This window comes from Hyperolius riggenbachi, chromosome 8 (genome assembly GCF_040937935.1).
Source record: "Hyperolius riggenbachi isolate aHypRig1 chromosome 8, aHypRig1.pri, whole genome shotgun sequence".
NCBI lineage: Eukaryota > Metazoa > Chordata > Amphibia > Anura > Hyperoliidae > Hyperolius > Hyperolius riggenbachi.
The window spans coordinates 65,222,039-65,247,018 of record NC_090653.1 but is presented as its reverse complement, the minus strand read 5'-3'; the positions used below and the strand labels follow the sequence as shown (position 1 = coordinate 65,247,018).

General features: G+C 42.3%; 2 protein-coding genes across 11 annotated transcripts in view; one reads left to right on the top strand and one right to left on the bottom strand.

Annotated features, from left to right (window-relative positions):
• The window catches only part of RYR1 (ryanodine receptor 1), a 375,187-nt gene that overhangs the window by 287,912 nt on the left and 62,295 nt on the right, over nt 1-24,980 (top strand). For 6 of the 10 annotated variants that reach the window (XM_068250552.1, XM_068250548.1, XM_068250550.1 and 3 more), the window contains 9 exons: nt 12,024-12,120; nt 12,857-12,963; nt 13,044-13,095; nt 14,395-14,466; nt 14,554-14,653; nt 14,763-14,842; nt 15,975-16,051; nt 17,982-18,055; nt 22,976-22,993. In XM_068250552.1, coding sequence (XP_068106653.1) covers nt 12,024-12,120; nt 12,857-12,963; nt 13,044-13,095; nt 14,395-14,466; nt 14,554-14,653; nt 14,763-14,842; nt 15,975-16,051; nt 17,982-18,055; nt 22,976-22,993 — 677 coding nt within the window. The remainder of the gene's footprint in view (nt 1-12,023; nt 12,121-12,856; nt 12,964-13,043; nt 13,096-14,394; nt 14,467-14,553; nt 14,654-14,762; nt 14,843-15,974; nt 16,052-17,981; nt 18,056-22,975; nt 22,994-24,980) is intronic. The other 4 variants (XM_068250553.1, XM_068250551.1, XM_068250547.1 and 1 more) reach the window with 1 other exon arrangement.
• On the bottom strand, nt 4,707-8,323 carry LOC137528183 (uncharacterized). The gene is made up of 2 exons (XM_068249444.1): nt 7,837-8,323; nt 4,707-6,976 (listed from the first exon to the last, which is right to left on the bottom strand). The coding sequence occupies exons 1-2, from the start codon at nt 7,861-7,863 to the stop codon at nt 5,624-5,626; spliced, it is 1,380 nt and encodes a 459-aa protein (XP_068105545.1). The 5' UTR covers nt 7,864-8,323; the 3' UTR covers nt 4,707-5,623.

The window sequence follows — 24,980 nt, the reverse complement described above, 5'->3', positions numbered from 1 at the left end:
TCTTTCCAATAATTTCCTCTTAGTCCTCCTGACATACTGTTTTTTGCATCCACATTCTATAACGTAAATTACACCAGATGTTTCACAGTTCAAATTTCCGCTTATCTTAAACTCCTCCCCAGTAACATTGGATGTAAAACCACTGATTGGTGCTGCTTTTCTCGTGTTCCTGCACGGAAAACAAAAGCCACATCTCTTAAATGTCCCATCCTTTTTCACCACTGTTGGTTGTATTTCAGTCACCGTTGGGGCAATCATATTCTTTAAATTAGAGGCCCTCTTAAAAATCAACTTCGGTCTCTCTGTCAGTATGCCATTTAAAGTTTTATCCTGCTGCAATATATGCCAATGGGTTTCTATTACCTTCCTAATGTCCCTCGATTGATCACTGTACTGCAGTAAAATCCCCAATGGGGGTGTGGATTCAATTTTACTTTTTTCTTTCAATAAATCGTTTCTATTCAGAGTTCTTACATTTCTTATATCATCCTGCAGCCTTTGCTCATCATACTTCTTTTCAGCGAATCTTTGTTTCAATACATCAGCCTGTTCATCAAAAATAGATACATCAGTACAGTTCCTTCTTATTCTAGTGAACTGATTCCTCGGAACATTGCTCAACCACTTAAATAAATGGCAACTGTCTCTCAAAATATAACTATTTGTGTCAACCCTTTTAAAATAAGTCTTTGTTTTCACCTCATTACGTTCAATATAAATCTCTAGATCCAAATAGTTAACCCTCTCCTCACTATATTCACAAACAAAATTCAAATTGAAATCATTTTTCACATTCAACCATTCCACAAACACCTTCAGTTTCTCCTCCCCCCCCTTCCATACAAAAAGCGTGTCATCTATGAACCGCTTCCAAAGGACGAGGTCCGCACCGGGGCCCCCCGGCCCCCCCAAAATAGTCTCCTCCCAGTAGGCCATAAATAAGTTAGCGAACCCCGGCGCGAACATAGAGATAACAACTGGAGTTTCTCAACTCTTCCTGTACTGGAAACAATTACACTAATGTGTCTGATCTTAATGTTTTATTTCTTAGCTGTGCTACACATACAAATCATAATATCATAATTTTTTTTTCGCTTCAGTGTCTCTTTAAAGGAAACCCAAGACCCGAAATAGCGCAGCATGTTTACTTTTCAGTATTTCTGTTAAAGACTTTGTTAGTAAGACCCAATTATCTATTTTTTTTAATTCTATCTGTTTCTATGTTTGGAAGCTTACTAATGTGTATTTAGAATATTTTTTTTTTGGCCAAGTATCTTGACATTTTCAAGGAATATGACTTGTCAAATGGTTAATTAACTCAGATTATTTGTGAATCAAACAGAATATAAAAACCAGGATTACGACCTGGTAATTCTATTTTTGACAACCCTCCAGGACAGTGACATTGAGATTTGGGCTCCGCCCCCCAGAAACAGGAAACACCCAGCGTGAGCTCTATAAATCTGTTCCCAGGTATCCACACCTCAGTTGTGCACAAGACCTGAACCTAGTCATACTGGATACCCTAATACTTCTTACCCACATCAAAATACATGATGCTTAACGGGTGGGAACTAAGGACTGTCCTGGAGGGTTGTCAAAAATAGAATTACCAGGTCGTAATCCTGGTTTTTTCGTCCAACCCTCCAGGACAGTGACATTGAGATGATAAACAAGGAATCACCCACCTTAGGGCGGGACCACAGCCTGTAGAACTTTCCTCCCGAAGGACTGTTCTCCTGCTGTCATCAGATCTAGACGGTAATGTCTGACGAACGTGTTGACACTCCTCCATGTTGCTGCCCGGCAGATCTCTGATGCCGATGCCCCAGCTCTATAGGCCCAGGAGGTTGCCATAGCTCTAGTAGAGTGTGCTGTGATCTCTTTAGGTGACTCCAACTGCCTCAATTTGTAAGCTTCCTCAATACAAACCTTGAGCCATCTTGCTATCGAAGCTTTGGTCATTTTTTCTCCCACTTTATTTCCAGTGAAATTAACAAATAACCTGTCTGTTTTCCTGAGTTGCTTCACTCTTTTTAAGTATATTAGTAAGCACCTCCTTACATCCAGCTTGTGCCACTGCTTCTCTTTTGGATGAACTGCTTTATTGCAGAAGGTAGGCAATATTATCTCTTGCCCCCTATTAGACACTGATGATACTTTTGGTAAAAAATCAGTTACCGTCTTCAATATCACTCGGTCTTCAAATATAGAACAGAATTGTTCATCACTGCTTAGTGCCTCTAATTCGCTTACTCTTTTTGCAGAGGTAATCGCTACTAAGAATATGGTTTTAATTGTAAGATTCCTTAACGAAATTTCTTCTAGAGGTTCGAATGGCTCTTCCATAAGTACATTGAGAACTAAAGATAGGTCCCACCTAGGACATGATTTCTTAACTATTGGCCTTGATCTTTCTACCGATTTCATAAATCTGATCACCAGGGGATCTAAGGCTAATTTCTTATCAACGAAAACAGAAATTGCTGCTACTTGTACCTTAATTGTACTTAAGGCCAAACCCCTCTCAATTCCATCTTGCAGGAACTCAAGAATTGTCGGTAATTTATTGTCTTTAACTTTATTTCTCTTTTTCCAGTCTAAAAAAGTTTTCCAATACTTAGAATAGATCGATCTGGTTACTTTCTTTCTGCTATTCAGAACCGTCTTGATCACTCTGTCTGACAGGCCCTTGGACTTCAGAACATCCCTTTCAGAAACCACGCTTTTAGATGCAGATTTGGAACATGTACCCATCTGTGTTCCTCTTGATCTAAAAGTAATTTCTCCTGAGGGAGGAGTAAAGGATCTTTTTTCAGCATTTTTAGTAACAACGGGTACCATGATCGTTTTGGCCAATCTGGTGCTATTAATATCAGAGTCATTCTGGACAGTTTCAACTTCTGTAATACAAGAGGAATCAAGGGGATTGGTGGAAAGGCATATGCTTTGCTGAAGATCCAATCTTGGGCCAACGCATCTATTGCACATGCTCCCTTCGGATCTAGAGAGAAAAACCTTCTGCACTGAGAGTTCGTCTGATTGGCAAAAAGGTCTATTTCAGGCCACCCCCATCTGGCCGTTATCATTCTGAATACTTCCGGGTTGAGCCTCAGCTCGGAATTTGACAGTCTTTGTCTGCTTAGAAGGTCGGCCATTCGATTTAATGTCCCTTTCAGATGGACTGCTGTTAACGATAGCAGATTCAGCTCTGCCCAATCTAAGATCTTCAGTGACACTTCTAGGAGTTTTCTGGACCTTGTCCCTCCTTGTTTGTTCAGATAGGCTACTACTGTTATGTTGTCTGAACGAACCTGAAGATGATGCCCCTTTAGACACTCTGGGCCCTATGCAATTACCAAACTCGCCAGCGCTAAGTGCTGGCGAGTTCTTAAAATAGGCGTCAGCAAGGTCGCCTAATGCAATTGCATTTAACACCCCCCAGGGCGGAAAAGAACTCGCTTGGGCGATATAATCGCCCAGCAAGTTCCTTTCCCCCTATGCAATTGCATTTTGCACCTCCCGGGAAGCGATGCTTCCCGCCAAACATAGGTGCTAACTTTTCACCTGCTCTGAGCAGGCGAAAAGACCTATCGCCGGTGTCTGCGGGCTGTTTTTGGCATCTGGGAGCCTCCTTTACTAAGGAAACCCCAGATGCCAGTGATTTAAATAGGTAAAGGAGTCAGTTTTGACTCCTTACCTATTTAAAATGTAACAAAAAACATACCTCCATTGTTCCGGCTCGCCGCATGTCCCACTCCGCTCCTCCGCTCATCTCTGTCTCTGTGAGTGTTGGAGCCCGGCAAAGCATCTTTGAGTCTCCCGCCGGGGCTCCCCATTCATCCACTAGGTGGCCCAATGAGAATCATCCTGATTCTAATTGGACCAATGAGAATCAGGATGATTCTCATTGGGCCACCTAGTGGATGAACGGGGAGCCCCGGCGGGAGACTCAAAGATGCTTTGCCGGGCTCCAACACTCACAGAGACAGAGATGAGCGGAGGAGCGGCGTGGGACATGCGGCGAGCCGGAACGATGGAGGTATGTTTTTTCTGAATTTCCCAGCAGCGACGAGCGGCAGGAGGCGACGGGCGGCGGGTAACAGCCTTGCGACGATGTGCGCATCTCCCGGGGCAGTGCTGTGGTGCTGAAGGACAGCTCCCCGGCACAAATGCCTCGCTCCACATCGCTGGCCACACAGGAGCATCGCTCAGCGAATACCTAGTATTCGCCTGAGTTATGCTCCCTTACGCAAGGACATCGCTCAGGTGAAACTGGCAATTGAATTTGCCGGTAAATCCTGAGCGATGTGAGGAGATAAGAAGCTCGCATGTTTTCAGCTTCTTATCTCCTCGAATTGCATATGGCCCTCTGATGCTTGTAATAGGGCCATATGAACTGCCTTCATTTCTCTGAAGTTGGATGACTCTCCCCTTACTGGGTCTGTCCATGACCCTTGCAGGTATAGTCCGTCCACATGGGCTCCCCAACCCATCAAACTTGCGTCTGTTGTTATAATCTTTGTTGGAGGAGACCGCCATAGTCTTCCTAACTGAAGATTTTTTATATCCATCCACCAAGGCAGTGATTCCTTTACCCAGGTTGGTATTGATAACACGCTTTCTAAATCGCCCTGATTTCTGTTCCAGTTTTCCAGTAGCCAGTTCTGGAGAACTTACGTGAGCCATTGCCCAATCTACTGCTGGTGCTGTTGAGGTTAGAAGACCCACTATACTCATGCACTGCCGTACTGAGATGGCGTCTGCCTCTAGAAGGCTGACTATTGTCGACTGCACTTTTGTCACCTTGTCCTCTGGCAAGAACAGTCTTTGAAGGGGTGAATTTATTATGAACCCCAAAAATTTGATCACCTGGGATGGATCCAGATGTGACTTTTGGTAATTTACTAACCAACCCAGGGTTTCTAACTGACCTAACACCCTCTTCAGATCTCTTTGAAGCAGTACCGCATTGTCTGCTAGAACTAATAGGTCGTCCAGATAAGGGATTATTATAATGTTCTGGAGATGAAGATTTCCTACCACCTCTGCCATTACTTTCGTAAACACTCTTGGTGCTGAAGATATTCCGAAAGGAAGGCACGAGAATTGATAATGCAGCACTCCACCGTCTCCTTGTACACTGAATCTTAGGTACTTTTGAGACTCCCTTCTGATTGGGATGTGCCAATAAGCGTCTGTCAGATCTATGTTCACCATAAACACGTCTGCATTCAGTAAGTTCCTCATCGTATACACAGTTTCCATTCTGAACTTTTCGTATACAATAAAGGGGTTTAGTGGTTTTAAGTTCAGAATCATTCTGAATTTTCCGGTTGGCTTTTTGATCAGAAAAATTCGAGAATAGAACCCTCGGTTTCTTTCCTGAGGTGGTACCTCTTTTATGACATTTCTGTCCATCATGTCTCTTAGTAATTCCTGTAATGCCATCCTGGCTTCTCTGTCTTTCGGCATTAAAGTCTTTACAAATCTCACCGGGGGCTTTTTTATGAATCTTATCTTGTACCCGTCTTTTATTAGGTCTAAAATGAATTGATTCGAGGTTATCTTTCTCCACTCTGGATAAAAGCAAGATAACCTGCCCCCTACTTTCAGCCTGGCGTCACTGGTGCTTGCTTTGGGGCTCCGCTGGCTTATGCAGCGGAGTCCTCCTAGGCCCTTCCTTATTAATTGGCCAAGTCCTTCTTTTTTGGACCCCTTTATCTCTCGCCTGGTTATTGCGGCGAAAAAAGGGCCTATTCGGCTTGAATTTCTTTTTCTTCGGAAATGATAATTTCCTGCTTGCCGTCTTCTCCAAGACTTCTTGGAGCTGAGGGCCAAATAACAGATCCCCCGTAAAGGGTAGATTACATGCCTTAGACTTGGACGATTGGCTACCGTCCCATGTCTTGAGCCACAGATTTCTGCGGGCATTATTAACTAGTGCTGTTGTCTTTGCTGTAACTCTTAGTGACTCTGTTGAAGCATCAGTAACATAATTATTAGATTTCTTAACAACACTCAGAGCTTCTAAAATGTCCTTTTTAGGAGCATCAGTTTTGACTAATTCTTCCACCCTCTCTATCCATAATAAAGTGGTCCTAGAGACACAGGTGGTGGCTGCAGCAGGCTTAAAGTTAGTTACTGCTGCTGTATAAGCTTTTTTAAGTGACAAATCAATTTTCTTGTCTGCTGGGTCTTTAAGGAAACCCAAATCCTCAAAAGCAAGTTCATTCTCCCTATTCATTAGACTGAACGCTGTGTCTAACTTGGGACAACCTTCCCATAGTTTTGCATCTTCTTCTGAAAAGGGGAATCGCTTTCTAAACCCTCTGGAAATAAAAAGTTTTTTCTCTGGGTATTTCCATTGCGTATTAATTAGGTTTTTTGTTGAGGGATGTACAGGAAAATTTAAATGTGGTGTGGGATCCATACCAGAATATAATTTATCATGTATGGACACAGGAGCGGGAGTGGTCTGATTAATATTCAAGGTAGTGTGAATAGCCCGCACTAATTCATCAGTCTCTTCCACCGGAAATCTGAATCTTGAAAACATAAGTTTCTCATCCGTATCACTTTGATCTGACATATCATCCTGTGATAACTCCCTGTTAACCTGTCCTCCAGGAAGAACATCCTGTATTTCCTCTTCTTCTTCATCTGAAGAAATTAAACGTCTTGTAGTTTTTACAAGAGCTTTTCTTGGCTTAGGATTCTCCTTGGGAATAACTGCCACAGGAGGTACCACAGGAGCTGACCCTGTAGGCAGATTTTCCCTGAATGCTCTAAATGTCTCTACCATTTCATGCCTCATGGTAGTCATAAACTCTTTGCAGGAGGCAGTATTCTCTTCATTAATTAACTTTGTAATACATCCTTGGCAAGATGCTTTTGTCCAGCTAGTTGGCAAAACAACCTTACAGACAAGGCAACTCCTGGACCTGTTAGAGCTATCGGATAAGTCCGAAGTCTCCTGAAAAACATATGAAGAGAATAATACCATGAGATTAATTACTATAATTCATTAAAGCCTGTAATTAATCACATAAATCCTCTCCTGAACAGATGTGATGTTTATTCATATATACTCTGTGTATATAGTGAGCTGTTTACCAAAAAAAGGAATATCATTATCTGTAAAATAAGCTTAAGTACAGCAATCAGACAGATAATTTAGGATGCATATCAACTCAAGTGTAGCTCATCTAGACAGAATGTAGATGCATACAGCTGCTAAAATGTATTGCAGGAGAGAGAGAGGAAAAAAAAAATTTTTTTTTTTTTTTTTTTAAACTTAATATATTTGGTGATACTGCACCAATAAATCCCTCCTGCAAACTTAGAAGGAAAACATCCAACATTATATGCAGCTGACCCAGTAACCCGCTCACTCCCCACAATGAATGCACCATGTAGTTAACATTCATTAAGGTAGCTATGCAACAATTACTTATGCAAAACACATTGAGCTGCACAAAAACCAATCAGTCACATGTGAACAAATGCTTTTCTGAACTATCAGGACTTTTACAATACTTAAACTGGTAACAAACATCTTGCTCCATTTAAGTAATCAAATCACCAAGTAGTCTAACATGCTTTTTCTGATCTATTAATTAAACTTAAGATCAGTGCAGTTATCCATGTTTAACTGGTTTTAAACAACAATGTGCCACCACAAAAAGACAGCTTCAGCAAATATCCTTGATCTAGCCACTGTCATTCATATGCTGACTAAATACATCTGAGCAGCATAATCAAACCTCAGACCAGTGCGGCGACCAGTCAGACCGTGATCAAATGCGGCTCCCCACAAGATCTCCGCCGGCTTACCTGATCCTGAAGTTTTCGTGCGTCCATCCTCGGCAAAGGCCAAACGCTAAGTGCCACAAGGAACGCACACAACGCTGTTTTGCAGCCGCGCAAAATGCGGAAGTGAAGTCACTCGTCGGCGGAAGTACCGCTAGACTGGGGGCAAAGCCATCCTTCCTCCGTGCAGAGCCGATATTCCCCCACCGCTGCGTCCAGGACCTCCGTCAGGGCTGCTCCGCGTTGTCCTCCCTCTAGCACGCACAGCCGCTCAGGTGGCTGCTAGAGGGGAAAAACCTGTTTAAGCAGGTAAGGAGCTTTCTGCTGCAACAATATTCCAACCCTCCAGGGTAGTGAAGCAGGCTCCCTCAGGGAACTATTACCAGCCTCAGCACTCCCAGGCTGCTGACCAGCTAGCTCCCTTTACAGAGCTCATGTTCCCAGGGAAGGAAACACACAACTGAGGTGTGGATACCTGGGAACAGATTTATAGAGCTCACGCTGGGTGTTTCCTGTTTCTGGGGGGCGGAGCCCAAATCTCAATGTCACTGTCCTGGAGGGTTGGACGAAAAATGTAATTATATAGCTTTATTGTGTACTACCCTGTATTCCAGCAGTTGTAGTGTAATTCTTAGTACATCTGTTCAGTGAGGAGACCTTGGGCAAGACTCCATAACACTGCTACTGCCTATAGAGTGCGTCCTAGTGGCTGCAGCTCTGGCGCTTTGAGTCCGCCAGGAGAAAAGCGTGATGTAAATGTTCTGTGTCTTGTCTATTGCGAAAACTACTAAAGGCAGAGGATCAGCAGGATAGCCAAGCAATTTGTATTGTTTAAAGGAAAATACATTCCAGCCTCCAAATCACTCTTGCTTTAGGTTCCCTTTAAATAGGACTTACCTGAATTACCTGTATAAGGAGTGTATAGAGGTGCACTGACAGAGGTCCTGATCCTTCCTCTTATCCCTGCTAAAAAAAAACAACCAAACCAAAAGTGCTTTTTTAATTTTTACTATTTGTGTCAGTTTTGATCAGGCTCACCAGATTACCTGCACACATACTAGTTTGCCGCCAGTGAGGTGGGCGCAGGGTGAACCAAGTGATGGCTCACCCTGCTGCCTCTTAAATGCCGTTAAATACTATTCCACCTCCGAGACGTAACAGGTTGAAGGGAGAAGTAATTGGGGTCCAGCAATTGCCAGAACCCCGAATTACCATTACTGCTATATTGGTGCCCAGCTTCAGTGCTAAGTGTGGACAGTGTCGGACTGGCAGGTGGAAAAGCTAGGGAAAGCCACCTGCTGACCAAGCAGCAGAAACCATGTGTTATAACTCCCAATAGAAACCTTTAGCAAATCTTCACTGTGAGCAGCAACTCATGAGTACTTCTGCTTGGCCAGCAAGTGAATTTCCTCAGGTTTACCACCTCCCAGTCCGACACTGAGCGCCGAAACCACCTGCTTTGGGTTTCTCCCCATATTTTCAATTCCCCCCTAGCTCAACTAAATCAATGTGAGGGAAAATGTCTTCAGTATATACAGATATAAATATACGCTTGCTATTCTAATTGAAGTAGTACTGACCATTTGCACTGCACTCAATCAGCATTAAAGACAAAAGCTGCGCTGCTGTATATAATGGTGTAACAATGCAATGTGAAGTCTGCTCAACCCTCTTAATCAAGAATCAGTGCAGGAACTAGGTGACTCAACACCTAGGAACCAGCAGAAAAAGAGTGACGTTCCGCACATTGGTCCAATCGAAATATCAAGCCTTTATTAAGTTGCGTAAAACCAGATTACATGTATAGCTGACAAGTTTTGGACGCACAATGGTCCTTAGCGCTATGACTAAGGACCATGTCAGCTATACATGTACCATATATAGACGCATATAAGCTGACCCTCGTATAAGCCGAGGTACCCACTTTTTCCTCAGGAACCAGGAAAAAGTGATTGACTCGCATATCAGCCCCCTCCATAGTAGCCAGGTGTTTCCAGTACAAGTCATTCCTTCTCCAAATAGCCAGATGTGTCCCAAGGATGATACAGCTGTGTCTCAAGACACCACTAGATGGCGTCAGAAATGAGACAGCGATTGCCACACAGGAAGAATCCCCAATCATTGAACAGCTGACACGTTGCTTGCCCACTCCACAATACAAGGGACACAGGTAGTCTTGAGCAGCGCAATCTGCATGCTTTGTTGCAGGGGATGGGGGGCACAGACACAGCAGGGAGCCAGCTGCCAAGAGCAAGATCACTAGTGCAAGATCCTTTTGCTCCTCTGCCAGTAACAAAATCTGCTCCACCATCTGTTCTGCTCTACTGACTCGCATATAAGGGGGTAACGTTTCAGCACATTTTTGTGCTGAAAAAATAGGCTTATACATGAGTATATAAGGTAATCTGGTTTTACGCAACTTAAAGAGAACCTGTGCTGAGCAAAAATATTTAAAATAAACACATGAGGTAACTTCAAATAAACATTATAGAGTTACCTTGCCATCAGTTCCTCTCAGAAGCTCACCATTTTCTTCTGACAATAATCCCTTCCAGTTCTGACAATATTTTGTCAGATCTGAAATATATCAGTTGCTGTAAATAAAATATCAGTTGCTGTCAGTTATAGCTGAGAGGAAAACTGATGTACCAGGTAATGTCAATGTTTCCCTATGGCTCAAGTGGGCGATGTTACAGTTTAACTGTGTGCTGACCAGAACTCTGTTGTGGGTAATGTCTATTTTCAAAATGGAGGGTGGAAAATTCCCTTGATCACAATGAACAAATAGGACGCGGGACAGGAGAAAGACAGTGAGGAGTAGACTACATGGAAGGTAAGTATGACTTGTGTATGCTTATTTTGACTTTTAATTTTCAGTTCAGGTTTTCTTTAAAGAGGAACTCCAGTGAAAATAATGTAATAAAAAAAGTGCTTAGTTTTTACAATAATCATGTATAAATGATTTAGTCAGTGTTTGCCCATTGTAAAATCGTTTAAATTCCTGATTTACATTCTGACATTTATTACATGGTGACATTTTTACTGTTGGCAGGTGATGTAGCTGCTGTATGTTTTTTTGGCAGTTGGAAACAGCTGTAAACAGCTATTTCCCACAATGCAGCAAGGTTCACAGACCGGAAACTGCCAGGAGTAGGTATTCAGTTTCTTGTGGGAGGGGATTCACCACAATATCAGTCATACAGCGCCCCCTGATGGTCTGTTTGTGAAAAGGAATAGATTTCTTATGTAAAAGAGGGTATCAGCTACTGATTGGGATAAAGTTCAATTATTGGTCGGAGTTTCTCTTTAATAAAGACTTGATATTTTGAGTGGACCAAAGTGCGGAACTTTTCATATAATAGCATAAAATGAAAAACACTATATGGAAGTCATACGTGACACCTCTGTGGAAGACCACAGCCGTCTGCTGCAAGGCATTACCACAACAGAGATACAGTCAGCAATAACACAACAGTTTTTAAAGAGGAAATGTAACCATGTATAGTGGAATGCAGTAAATTATTCAGGAAACGTTACCCTTGCCCTCCCACTGAGGCTTAGCCTAGACTTTTTACTATGCAGAATTCTCCCCCCACCCCTGGAACATTCTGGGAGACCATAGATGTTTTCCTCTGGCTTTAGAAATCTGAGTAAGGGGCATTTCCTGAATGACAATTTAAATTCCAAAATGGTAAGCTACCAGCCAGCCTCCCTACTCACTTGCACACCTAGTTTGGCAGTTAGACTGAACAACTGCTGTTCAGGAAATGCTCTTGGGGACGGGGAAGGGCCCTCGTGGTGGTTGTGGGGGGTGGACTGGTCTGGAGCCTGTCGGTTCTGTCAGGTATGGGCTGGAGCTTGTCTGTTCTGTCAGATATAGCCAAAGCCCGTCGATTCTGTCAGATTTTAACTGCCCCCCCCCCCCCCCCCCCCCCCCCCCCCGAAAAAAATAAAATAAAAAGGAAATCTGACTAAATGAACACACCACAGAGATATTATCTGTCAGTATTAAAAATGTTGCCACTTGTCGTGAATTTGAGAAATTAAATCAGGGAAAAGAAAGACTAAATTAATATAAAAAAAAAAATAAAAAAAAAATGAGTCATTGTTATTTTGACAACAGCTCCTTTTTAATGATTCTCCCGTTTTCTGTTAAAAACCAAAATGGAAATGTTTTATCTTGAATCGCTCTTAATTTTGGCCTCCTCTAGACACCGTGCCTGTAACATGTTCCTGGAGGCATACAAACAGAACTGGATTGTGACGGAGGAGCATGACTTCGAAGATAGGATGATTGACGACTTGGCGGTAAGTGGCCAACACAGATAAATCTTCCCAAAAGCAGTGCAGAATATGTCCCGCTGAGAATGCCACCACAAATATGGAGTCTGTGTGAGAGGACACTAATGAGGCTACTGGACAGCCATCCGTATAACACCAAGCACATCATCCCCCTGTATAGAAATAAAAGAATTCTTGTAGTGCGTAAAAAGTGTTACAATAAAGCTATGATGAAAGTGAGGGATGGGTCTTTATTTTCAGCAGTATGGCCTGCTCCTTAATCAATTTTATCCAACCTCAGGAAGCTCCCCTATAAAATCTTGCACAATTGGTACAAGACCCTATGACAGCTGTATAAATGGGATATGCTACCCACTGATATCCCACCCTCTGATTCCTGTAGCTAAGCGTGGGCGGGTGGATCCATACAATCAGTGATGTGTTGCGTGGGTCCCGGGGACGTTCAACGCCTCCACTCAGCTCCGGCTTATTTGTGCAGCCCAACGCTATGCAGGCTCCAGCGGTTCAGCAAACCTGGGGCTCAGTTTGGCTACAGCTGATTTGGTGCAATCTTGCACTTTGCAGGGTACAGCGGATTAGCGACTCAGTTCACCCCAGCTGACATGTGTGTGGGGGGGTGCCGCTCTCGTGCATGGCTTGCTACAACTACGCACACCAGCTGTACTTGCACTAGATTACCAAAGTCAACATCAGCCAATGTACGGTCAACTTTATGTAAAAATTCTAAATGTTCTTTTATTAGAAATCTGGTGAGACAGAAGAGGAAGAGGAGGAAGAACAGGAGAAGAAGCCAGACCCTCTGCACCAACTCATCCTTCATTTCAGTAGAACAGCCCTAACAGAGAAAACGTGAGTGCCGAGGCTGACCCGTTATCTGTGTGATATCTCATTCCCATTCTACGCTAATTCTCTCTGTCATTACTCTGCAGCAAACTGGAAGAAGATTACTTGTATATGGCTTATGCAGATATTATGGCAAAAGTAAGTATAAGATACAATACAGACATGAGTGCAAGTAGATCTGAGTGGGCCTCATAGCAAGGTAGAGGGTCCTGATTGTCATGTATTTCAGATGTCAGAGGGTATGGGTACACATATTGTATAAACCGTATTTTACATTTTGCAATTTTTCACCATCGTGCTCCTTTAGCATTAACCCGCTTTTGACATGTCTGGTTTTGCTTGCTGCATTTCTGCAACAGGCAAACCCAACCAGTCCCTCAAAAAGAAACAAAACTCACGCTGGTTGGGATTGCCTGTTGCAGGATTGCCTGTTGCAGAAATGCATTTGCAGGGATCATGTTGATGACTGTATTCCAGTTATTTGTGTCGGAAAGGCAGATAAAACCAGAAAGTGAACATTGAAGGCTTGAAAGCTGACCATTTCTTGGCAATGGTGTTATATTGTGGACAAACTATGTCCAACGGTAGAGTTTTAAAGTCCAGGTCCAGAATAAAAAATATTCTAGTTCTAGAGAATGGGGTAAGGTGCTAGAACCTCTTCTGCATTTTTTTATGTGAGCATCCAGACAGAAAGAGGCAAAATCCTTGTAAGTGTGAAAGAGACATTAACAAATACAATATTTTTGTATTTGAGTGGAGATTAAATTCCAGACAATTTTTTGGCTAGCCCTCATTTCCTGTTGTTAGGGTTAGCAGTTTTCATATTAATGCCTCGAAGCACTATGGAGGTGCCAGGGAACATGTCTGTGATGGGGACATCAGAATCAGGTTTATTTTGCCAAGTACAATGAGGGTTCTGCATGCCTCTGTTGGTAGTCATTTTAAATGCTGCCTGATTAGGAGTGCTGCCATTTTCTCCCTGTTCCCAATACAATGGAGGTTGTACTTGGAATTGGTTTTGGCACAGTGGTACAGTAAATACAAAATGGTGCATCAAGCATACAGTAGGTACAGTAGATTTACAAGGCGTAGATAGGATATATAAAAGATTGGCATAGGGAACAATAAAACCCACCAGAAGTTTCTAAACCTTTTCCACCCTGTTGAAAACTAAAATAAGCAGTTGTCTTGGGAAAGAACTTAAATAAACACTGATTTACAGGTAAAACCTAGTATGCCAAAGGTGTAATTACAGGGGTCAGATACACAACTACGCAGCCAATGTCATCATGCTGAAAGTCTGTAATTTGTTTCCAAAATCCCGTCTGGGGGGAGTTACGTGGACCCGTTTTTTTGTTGTTTTTAGATATGACATATTACACAGCTTTAGATTGGTTTTGGCTTATTCATCAACATTGTACTTCTTTTGCCATGTAGAGTTGCCATGTGGAAGAAGAGGAGGAGGCAGAAGCCCCTGAAGGTGAAGAAGAGTCAGAACTCACATTTGAGGTACGCAATACGTTTTGTCGGTACCGGTAAAATTACACATTTTCTCCGCCTCATTTCTCTGATAACCTGCTCTGACTGCCTTCACAGGAGAAGGAGATGGAGAAACAGAAGCTGTTGTATCAGCAGGCTCGCCTCCATAACCGCGGTGCGGCAGAAATGGTCTTGCAGATGATCAGTGCATGTAAAGGTGAGACTTAGATTCAATGCACCAGAATAACAGTTCATAGTTGTAACATCCAGTGCATTAGTTTTAAGTTGTGCTGCTTTAAAATTGCCTATTTTGAATGGTCCCTCAGGTGAGACGGGAGCCATGGTCTCTTCCACGCTCAAGCTCGGAATTTCCATCCTAAACGGAGGAAATGCTGAAGTCCAGCAGGTAAGGAGATATCAGCCAATGGTGACATCCCAAAGTTTGAAATAAGAGAAGGAAATGACACTTTATTGGACCATAATGGAATTTGCTAATGTGATTTTCATACATTATTATATATTTGACTCTAGCCAGAAAGTGAATAGTTTCAATGAAGCTCTGATGGACAGCTCTGATCGATAGTGTTAGAGTTAGAACTTATTATCGTTAGGAACTGCTTATATTTTGTCAGTAGTGGGTAGGGATGGGCATTTGGAAGGGGGTTTACATTAGGGGGTGTTTGGGGTTAATTTACATTGAGGGAAGGTTATGGTCATAATGGAGGAGGCAGTTGCGTAGCAATAGGGGTTGCAGAGGTAGCGACCGCATTGGGGCCCTTGGGTCAGAGGGGCCCCAGGGGGCCTTCCTCAACCACAGTACTAGCCTTTTATTTTTCCTGTGCTGGTAATAATCACTTCCATAGATGCTTTGAATAGTATTGATGATTAACACACTGTTCCCCATCCCCTTCTTGCACCTCTGACACTGTGGATGACCTTGGCAGGTTTTGTAGCGCTGTTTTAAGTGTTACGTATAGAGTGCTTGGGGGGCCCAATGTAAAACTCGCACCGGGCCCATAGCTCCATAGCTACGCCACTGGGAGGAGGGACATTAAGGGATGCCAGATTAATGGGAAAGTGCTGCAAGTTGACAAGATTAATACAATATTAGTAAATGTATTGGAGTGGAGGTACCCAGTTTGTCAAAAAAAAACTTTTACAAACTATCTACAACTCTATATAGATAAAAAAGGGGGGGGGGGAGTGAGACCATGGTTTACCTCCGTATAGGAATTGACACCAGCTCAGCTGTAAAAATGTTTATTCAAGCACAATATTAAGACAAACAGCGCGTTTCATGGTTACTTGCCCACTTCCTCAGGTCAGTTCAACAAAACAGTGCCTAAAATTACAAATAGTTTCTTTTGACAATTAGTAACCTGGTTTAAATATGTAATTATCAGCTTCAGTTGACACCCAAACCCATATTAAGTAAATGGACTGGCCATTTCGGTGCTATATTCCCCATAGACTATGTTGTAAATGACTTTTTACAGAAATCCTGCTCTGCTTAATTTACCGTCTGTTCTGTTCCACAGAAAATGCTGGACTATCTGAAAGACAAAAGGGAAGTTGGGTTTTTCCAGAGCGTGCAGGCCCTGATGCAGACCTGCAGGTGAGTTCAATGTGAAGGCTACAATTAGATACAAATGGTTGTCCCACATGGCAAAGAAACAACCTCTCACTTTCCTGTGGCCAGATTAGTAAAGACCATTTCAGTGCGGCTGCTCTGGGGTTCTGCACTTCACCTATACATATTAGCCTCTTTCATAAGTAAACTTTGTTTTATCCACAGACAACAAGAGAAGTTCTGCCACTTAAAACAGGAAGTTAGATTGCCCAGCAAGTGCATGGTGAACCAGAACTCCTACCCGAATAATTGCAAATACCCTCTGTTTTAAGAAGGCATATTTTTGTTAAAACAGGAAAAATTTGTTCACAAAAACTACAGTGATGTGTTAATGCTGAAGAAACTCAGCGAGGTTCTTCCCTGCGATCAGTTCCTACACTGTCTGCACCATGTACACTGTATAACACTGTAAACCAAAATACTATGCATCATATCTTGACTGAGATAACACCTGGGCCCATATGCAATTCACTTTTTCTTAAGAGTTTTCTCCTAGGAAATTATTTTTCATCCTCTATTTAATATAATTTTTCAACATTTTGGAATTTAAAGCATACCAAAAAGTAGATGAAAAGCTACTACCAAAATTATTCTCAGTATTTTCTTGTTTGCTGGTGGCTTAAAGGGCATTTTCTTGACAAGTTGTGAAAATATCACCTGCCAGAAATCTCAGGAGAAAAGGTGAATTACAAATGGCCCTGGGCTGCTAACTTTCACACCTTGCCTTTGATTCTATTCTAGGGAGTAAAGGCTCGTACACACGCTTGATAGTCTGAAACGACGGGTCCGTCGGACCCTCCTGCTGGACGGGCGTTCCAGCGATAGTGGAGCGTGTGTACAGTCTGTCTGCAGACTGATAAGGCTGTTTCTGAGCGATCCGCCCGGCGGATCGCTCAGAAACAGCTTTATCAGTCTGCAGACAGACTGTACACACGCTCCACTATCGCTGGAACGCCCGTCCAGCAGGAGGGTCCGACGGACCCGTCGTTTCAGACTATCATGCGTGTGTACGAGCCTTTAGATTTACTCTAGATTACACCATTTGCACAATGCTGATAGGACTGGAGTGGAAAAGGGGCTGGAAAAAGTATAGGCACGCCAAACTACATTGTTTGTGCAAAGAACAATCAGTAAACAGGACAGCACTCATCAGTCAAGTCATCAGTTATATTGTTTGCTAATGGAGTCCTGTCCAATCAAACAGTACATATTCATATTAGCCTTCTGCACAATGAAAATCACAGTGTTCACCGACAACAGAAGCCTCCATACCCCCTCTCAGTGCAGGTGCCCTTTAAAGAGGAACTGTATTGAAATAACATAATGAATAAAAATGCTTATTTTTTTACCATATTCACTTACAGTATAAATTATGTAGTTAGTGTTTGCCCGCTGTAAAATCTTTCCTGTCGCTGATTTATAGTATATTCTGAAATTATCACTCGTGGTGACATATTTAGCTCTGCCAGGTGATCTGTACGGAAACTTTGTTACTGAGAGTTCTATGCACAGAGGGTGATATATCTTGCTTGGCAGCTGGAAAAAGCTGTTATTTCCCACAATGCAACAAGGTTCACTAAAGGCAAACTGTCAGGACCATGGTTATAACATCACACTGTGGGAAGGGTTTCACCATGATATCAGCCATACGGAATGCCCTGATGATCCGTTTGGGAAAGGAAAAGATTTCTCATGGGAAAGGGGGTATCAGCTACTGATTGGGATGAAGTTCAGTACTTGGTTAAAGTTTAACTTTAATCTTGAAGTGTTAACAATGTATAGGGCCTTTGGTTTGGTAGGGCCATGATCAAAAGTAGACTCTATTTACGAAATCACAGTACTACTGTAGTGAGTATCTAGTAAGTCGGATGAACTGTACATTTGAATTTCTTTAATCTGGCTGTTTGTTGCACAGCGTCCTGGATTTGAATGCCTTTGAACGTCAGAATAAGGCAGAAGGACTCGGCATGGTGACAGAAGATGGTACAAGTGAGTAACACAATGAATCTGATGCTCTGGATTAATTGGTCAAACATGTTAGCAAGAGGATATTTCCTGCAGCAGGAATTGCCTATTACAGAGCAGCTTGTGGTCCAAGTGCTGCCACAAATGTTATGGTGCTTGTCTAGTTTAGGGGATGCAGTAGGAAACCTCATATGGAACAGTTCTCCAATCACAGCACCCTCTACAGCACGAAATGTTGTGTTTGGCCGAATGGTGTGGGTGTAGTTTATTACAGCCTATCTGAAACATAGCAGTTCCAGGGGTTGATGTCCACCCAATCACGTTAGTGGAATTTTCCTATGTGGCTTCCTGCTGACTGGGTCGCCAAAACCAGACTAGCACCAATGTTTCCTTACTGAATTGTTCATTAAAGGGGTCTGTCCACTTATATTTTCCATGTTGGGGGATGACCCACTGGCTTCTGAAGTACCCCAGGGACCCCCCAGTATTGTACCTCAAGTTCTCAACTCCACCCACCTGCTGTGTCACCATGGAAATTGGAGACATTTAATTATTCTTCTGCAGCACACATATGGCAAGCCCAGAACTTCCAGCAGTAGGATATTGCACTGGGGTGTCTGAGGGACCTGAGAAGCCAGGAGTAAAATATCCCTGATAAAAGGACTTGAGTCCTTGAAAGTAAATCTGTAATGACACTACAGCCAAGTGTAAGGACTGGTGTAAATGGCTGCTTGAATCCAGGTTGAGATCATTTCATGTTCTAACTTTATAAGTAAATGGGAACCTGGGGTTGACCCAAGATTAGCCTGATCTCAACCTGAACTTGAACTGAAGACAAAGGTCCATATACACTAACAATTCTGGTACAGTGCAGTACTCTGTAATGCTTGTATGTAGCTGCAGTGATTATCAGTATCCGTGTACCTGGGCAGCCTTAGTGCATACTGGAACAATAGGTGTTAGATTTTTAGTTAAGCCACTACCATGTTCTTGTCATTTAAAGCAGGTAGTAAAAATCAGACAAAGCTGACCGGTTTTGAAGTAGTCCATCTCCTCACAAGGGATTCTGAAGGTTTTCTTTATTTTCAAAAGCACTTAGTGAATGGCAGAAGCTCAGTCCAGCTAGCAAAATAGTGTGCTAGCGAGTAAGAGGCATCCGTTGTCTTTGTGTACATCCTTTCAAGGCAGTTCTTTTATAAAGAATACAGGAAGTACTGAGAATCCCCTATGAGGAGATTGACTAGTCCAAAACCTTTCCGATCTGTCAGATTTCTACTAGCTATCGTAAGGGAAAGCAACATAGGAGAAAACTAATTTATAGTGCACTTTACTCGGGGAGAAATGTACTTCTTAACTACCTAAAGGCCGCGTCACGCCAATGGGAGTGACCGCAGCTGCAGCTTCAGGACCACCTAACGCCAATTGGCGTCAAGATATGGGGCCGGCTACTGCAGGAGATCGCGCACATCTCCTGCTTGGTAGGAGGACCTCCGCTCCGCCTTCAGTCTCCCAGCGGCCATCGCCGCTCGTAAGACTGTTAGATGGCGAAACCGCCGTTATTTTACTTGGTACAGCACTGTGATCTGCAACAGCGCTGTACTGGGGATTGGGGACAGCCCTGTGACACAACTGTCCCCTCTGTTGCTATGGAGGTGATCAGTTGTGATAGGCTGAAGCCTATGACAGCCGATCACGCTGATTGGCTGGCGGGGGGAGGGAGGGGGAATGATAAAATAAAAAATAAAAAAAAATAGTAAAAAATATAGTTAAAATATAGAAATAAATATTTATAAAAAAAACAAACACCTGGGGGGCGATCAGACCCCACTAACAGAGAGCTCTGTTGGTGGGGAGAAAAGGAGGGGGTGGGGGATCACTTGTGTGCTGTGTTGTGCGGCCCTGCAGCTTGGCCTTAAAGCTGCAGTGACCAATTTATCAAAACATGGCCTGGTCTTTCGGGGGGTTTAACACTGCAGTCCTCAAGTTAGTATGTGCACACATTTTAAATTTTACAGTTTTTAATGATAATGGTCATTTAAGCATTTATACACCTGGTTACATAAAGGCTGTGTACATGGTATAGCTGGCTTCACGTGTGAAATATCATACAGTATATTGTGTTATCAAGTGTTATGTGTTCTTCTCTAAGTTTGTTTAAATTACATTTGACTCCCATTAGACAGTCTGTTGGGCCTTTTGAAAAATTTTCCTCTACATCTGCATCTATATGTTAGTGTTATTTAATGCTGCCAAGCAATTGTGCGGTCCATTAAAGAGGAACTGTAGCGGAAATCTTAAAATTTAAAACACATACAAATAAGAAGTTCATTTCTTCCAGAGTAAAATGAGCCATAAATTACTTGTCTCCTATGTTGCTGTCACTTACAGTAAGTCTTAAAAATCTGACATTACCGACAGGTTTTGGACTAGTCCATCTCTCCATAGGGGATTCTATGCATGGCCTTTATTCTTTATAAAGCCATTCCCTGAAAAAGATTTATACAATGGTGCTGGCCAGTCTCCCTGCTTGCTGCACACTTTTTTGGAAGTTGGACGGAGCAACTGGCAGTCACTAAGTGCTTTTAAAAATAATACCCTGAGAACCCACCATGAGAAGATGGGCTAGTCCAAAATCTGTTGGTAATGTCAGAATTCTACTACTTACTGTAAGTGACAGCAACATAGGAGAAAAATTATTTATGGCTCATTTTACTCTGGATTAAACGTACTTATTTGTATATGTTTACATGTATTTTAAATTTTAAGATTTTCATGACAGAGGTCCTTTAAAGATGCCATTATTAGCATTTTTACATAAAGCATTTTGTTGTGTTTAAGGTTTCTGTAGATTTTGTTGCTGCATTATCTCATTCTTGGACTGACAATCAAAATGCAACTCTATTCAAAACTTTGTTTTTCTTTTTAGTTCTAAATAAGCAGAGCCGTCTTTGAACCTCTACGAGGTCTTCACTGCTGTTTAGATCTGTGCTGAGCAGATTCCTTCTCACTTCCGTTTCCAAAGTCATTATAGAAAGTTTCAGAAATCTCGCCAAGGGTGGGGCCTCAAGCCTTTAACACTTGTCTGGGGATGGATAGATTTAGGTCTCAGGAACCTACACGTTGAGAATCTTAAAAAGGAAACCTGAAGTGAAGGGGAATATGAAGGATGACCTATTGGTTTCCTTTTAAACATCACCAGTTGCCTAGCAACTGCTGATCTCTTTAGCTACAGTAGTGTCTGAATCACCAACCTGAAACAAGCATGTGGCTAATGCAGTCAGAAACAACTGATCTGTATGCTTGTTCATTGCCTATGGCTGAAAGTATTAGGCCTAGTTCACACGGCAAGAGATTTTTCATGCACTTATGATTTTAAAGGCTCTTGCTAATGTAATGCTATGTGGGTGTTCTAGTGTTATTTTATAAAAATCAACGAATGTGTTGCATCATCAAGAGCTGTTCAAATCTCTAGCACTTCATACACTCTTGCAGTGTGAATCAGCCCTTAGAGGCAGATTATCAGCAGGATAGCCAGGCAATGTGCATTGTTAAAAGGACCACTACAGCAAAAAAAAGTAAGCAGGTAGAATCTAACAGAACTGGCAGGTTTTAGACTAGTCCCATCTGCTCAATGCGGATTCTCAAGGCTTTCTTTGTTTTTTTTCAAAAACATTTCCTAAACGGCAGTTGCTAAGTGTAACCGGCAAAATAGTGTGCAGGCAAATATGGAAGCTGGCTGGTATCTTTCTATTTTGGCACTTAAACTGCTGTTCAGGAAATGCTTTTGAAAACAAAGAAACCCCTGAGAATCCCCCATGAGGCGATGGATTAGTCCAAAATGTGTCGCTTCTGTCAGATTCTAACTGCTTACATTTTTCACTATAGTGTTCCTTTAAAACTAAATACATAGGTCAGCGCCCATATCCTTCTAACTTCAGGTATGCTTCAAATTCCACTCCTTAATATGAGCTACAAGCTAAGCAGTTGGAAAACTGGACACATTACATTTGTACGTTATTTACAGTTTTGCTACATTAAAAGACAATACCATTAATAAGCAGTGTATGTTGGAGCTTTATTTCCATACATATGAACAAGTGTGAAAGCTTCTTTAGCGAAATTGTAATTTGTTGATTACGGTTATCACTGACTATGAGTACGTAGCTACATGTAATCAAAATTTAAATTTGATAGCACTGCCTGCAGCAGAGGCGGGGTTAACTTACCTATGCAGCTGCCTATAGGCAATCCACTTGTGGTCCACATAGTTCCACTGCCTCTTCCTTCAAGGAGGAAGTATTGGGTTTGCGTGGACAGCGAGTGGAATGCATCGGCTATAGGTAGCAGCATAGGTAAATTATTCTGCCGTGGGGAGTAACTATGTACTCCTAACTACTCATAGCTACCATCACTACTCAGCACAAAAAGCTCTCTGATATTTTTAGCACTCAGGGAAAAGAGCGTTCCATTGTGGTTCATAAAGACATGGGCCTATTTTGCCTAATAGTAAATCCAGCCTTGAAGTGGTCACGGGAACAGGTGCAAAAGAAAGTTTTGACTAAAGTTACCTTTAACTTGTTCAAGATAAAGTTTTATTCCTACAAAAGAAAATATTACATAAAGAATGATTTAAGTTAATATGTATTGACACATAATGTTATCTTTATCTATATCTGATCTGCATATTCCCCCCACCCACCCATCTCTTTCCTAATCCCATCACCTCTATATTCCCAAGTAATAATATGATCTATATGACAATTGTATCTCTCTTGTTTCTGTTTCGGGGTGTGGGTGGGGACTGTTGTTCTATTCTTTGGGCCATCCAATTAATGTGTTTGGTATAATGATATTCACATTTTCCTTCCTGTTCCCTGACATGTGGTTGTGCCCCCCTCCTTTTCCTGCCTGCCTCTCTCATTCCCTGACCTCCTTGGTACCCAGTCATCAACCGTGAACAGGGTAATTGTTCATTTAAACCTCACTCCACCAATGCTTCTACTAACAAGTCACTGTCGTCCTTCTTACTCAGCTGACCATGTCAACACCAAATAAAAAGCCGTGATCAGATTGCTAAATTGGGAAATAGACAGCAAACCATTGCAATATATTGAGGACATGATATTTAAAAAATGGAACTACAGGCAACAGTGAAAGCACATATTACCCCCCAAACCTTTTCTAAAATTTCTTCCACTGAATCCCATCTCTGACATGTTTTACATACCTAAAAACCTTTCTAGTAAACTGAGTCATCTTTCCTTTCTGACCAAAGTTGCTGAATCTGCTGTTTCATTTAGAGGGAAGGGGGGAGCCATCTTGCTTTTCTAAAAATTCAGATTGCTGTACTGGTGAGATGATGTTCTTGAATGTCTAACAGTTGCTCCAGTTACTAAAGTGGCATATGTATGTGTACCCCACCAGTGAGCAGGGTGCAGGGCGAGCCGAATAATGGCTCTCCCTGCTGCCACTCAAATCCCCAGCAGTGTTAAATACTATTTTCTCTCTGACTCGTAGCAAAGTCGTAGCTCAGCGCAGTGTAACATTACTGCTATGGTGGCTTTTGGTTTTGGCTCGTGGCACTGGGAGCCATCGATCCTATGCTGCAAGCAGAAAGAGTGACGGCAAGACAGGGAAAAAGTTAGTTATAATGCATTTTACTCTGAGACCAATGTAAATTTCTAGACTTTTTGCCACCTGAAGCAAACATTTGGAAGACGTCCCCACCCCCCACTAACTCACAGATGGTGATCTGCCATCCCACTGAAGGTTGGGAGTCCGCTGCAGGCTGCTCCTCCAGGGAGCAGGAGGTTAAGTATCGTATGTGAATGCTGCTGACAGTCCCCCAGGTGGTTTAGGCTGCTTCATATGAGATGCATATGCATTCACATGCATTTCTAAAAATGTTCATGATAGTGGTCCTTTAAAGGGGAACCTCAGCCTAAACAAACATACTGTCATTAAATTACATTAGTTATGTTAATTAAAATAGATAGGTAGTATAATCTCTTACCCACCCTGTTTTAACAGAACAGGCAAATGTTTGTGGTTTCATGAGGGCAGCCATCTTTTTGGTTGAAAGGAGATGACAGGGAGCATGAGACACAGTTCCAACTGTCTTGTGTCCTGATCACCCCTCCCAGCTGCGCACGCTAGGCTTCAAATGTCAAATTAAAAATTAAAAAAAAAATTTGCACCAAAACAGCAGAAGGAAAAAAACATCAGAAATCCCATCATGCTTTGCACAGCATCAGGGGAAAATGCCCAGGCAGTTTTCTTCTGTGCAGCTAAAAATGAGGCTTAGGCAAGAAAAACAAAGTTCTGATGCTTTGAAACTGTTAAAGAAACACCAAGCCTTTTCAGTGCTGCTGAGTAGATTTTTAGTCTGGAGGTTCATTTTAAAGTAAAATGCTGTTGATCTTTTCAAAGTCAGACATTATTTATAATGACCTTCTCTGTCACATAGTTGCTACCGATGCCCGGAGTCCAACTTTAAAACTTTATAATCCCACTATTAATTCCTGGCTTAGTTGCCTTGTAATGTGCATTTATAGACAGAATTGGAGACTTGTGATCATGGTCAGCTCATTCGTTTGTGTCACATCTACCGTAATTCCCTTGCACTGTGGTCCTCTTACTATTCCAGCTAATCACCCACCTTTTCCACCAAAGCCTCAGGTGTCAGTGAATCTCACAGCAAAATACAGTGACCATCCAAAAGCCTGCAGACAGTCCTTGATGATAGTTCAACAGCACAAGTTGACAAAAGGAAGGATAATTATGCTAATCAGTGGTACTCCTGTTTCTACAAAGTACTGATGTTTCTCCTTTTTCCTGATCCCTCTTGATTGAACTTTTTCCTCAATTCACTGATGCATTTTGAAGTTGAAGACAGAAAAGTGTTTTTGTTGTTTTAAACGATCATGGAGCTAGCTGATTTGGACTATAC

Coding starts and splice junctions, on each gene's coding strand:
- LOC137528183 (XM_068249444.1), bottom strand. CDS start 7,863: ATGGACGCACGAAAACTTCAGGATCAG. Junction 6,977..7,836: donor CACGAAAACTTCAGGATCAG/GTAAGCCGGCGG, acceptor TATGTTTTTCAG/GAGACTTCGGACTTATCCGA.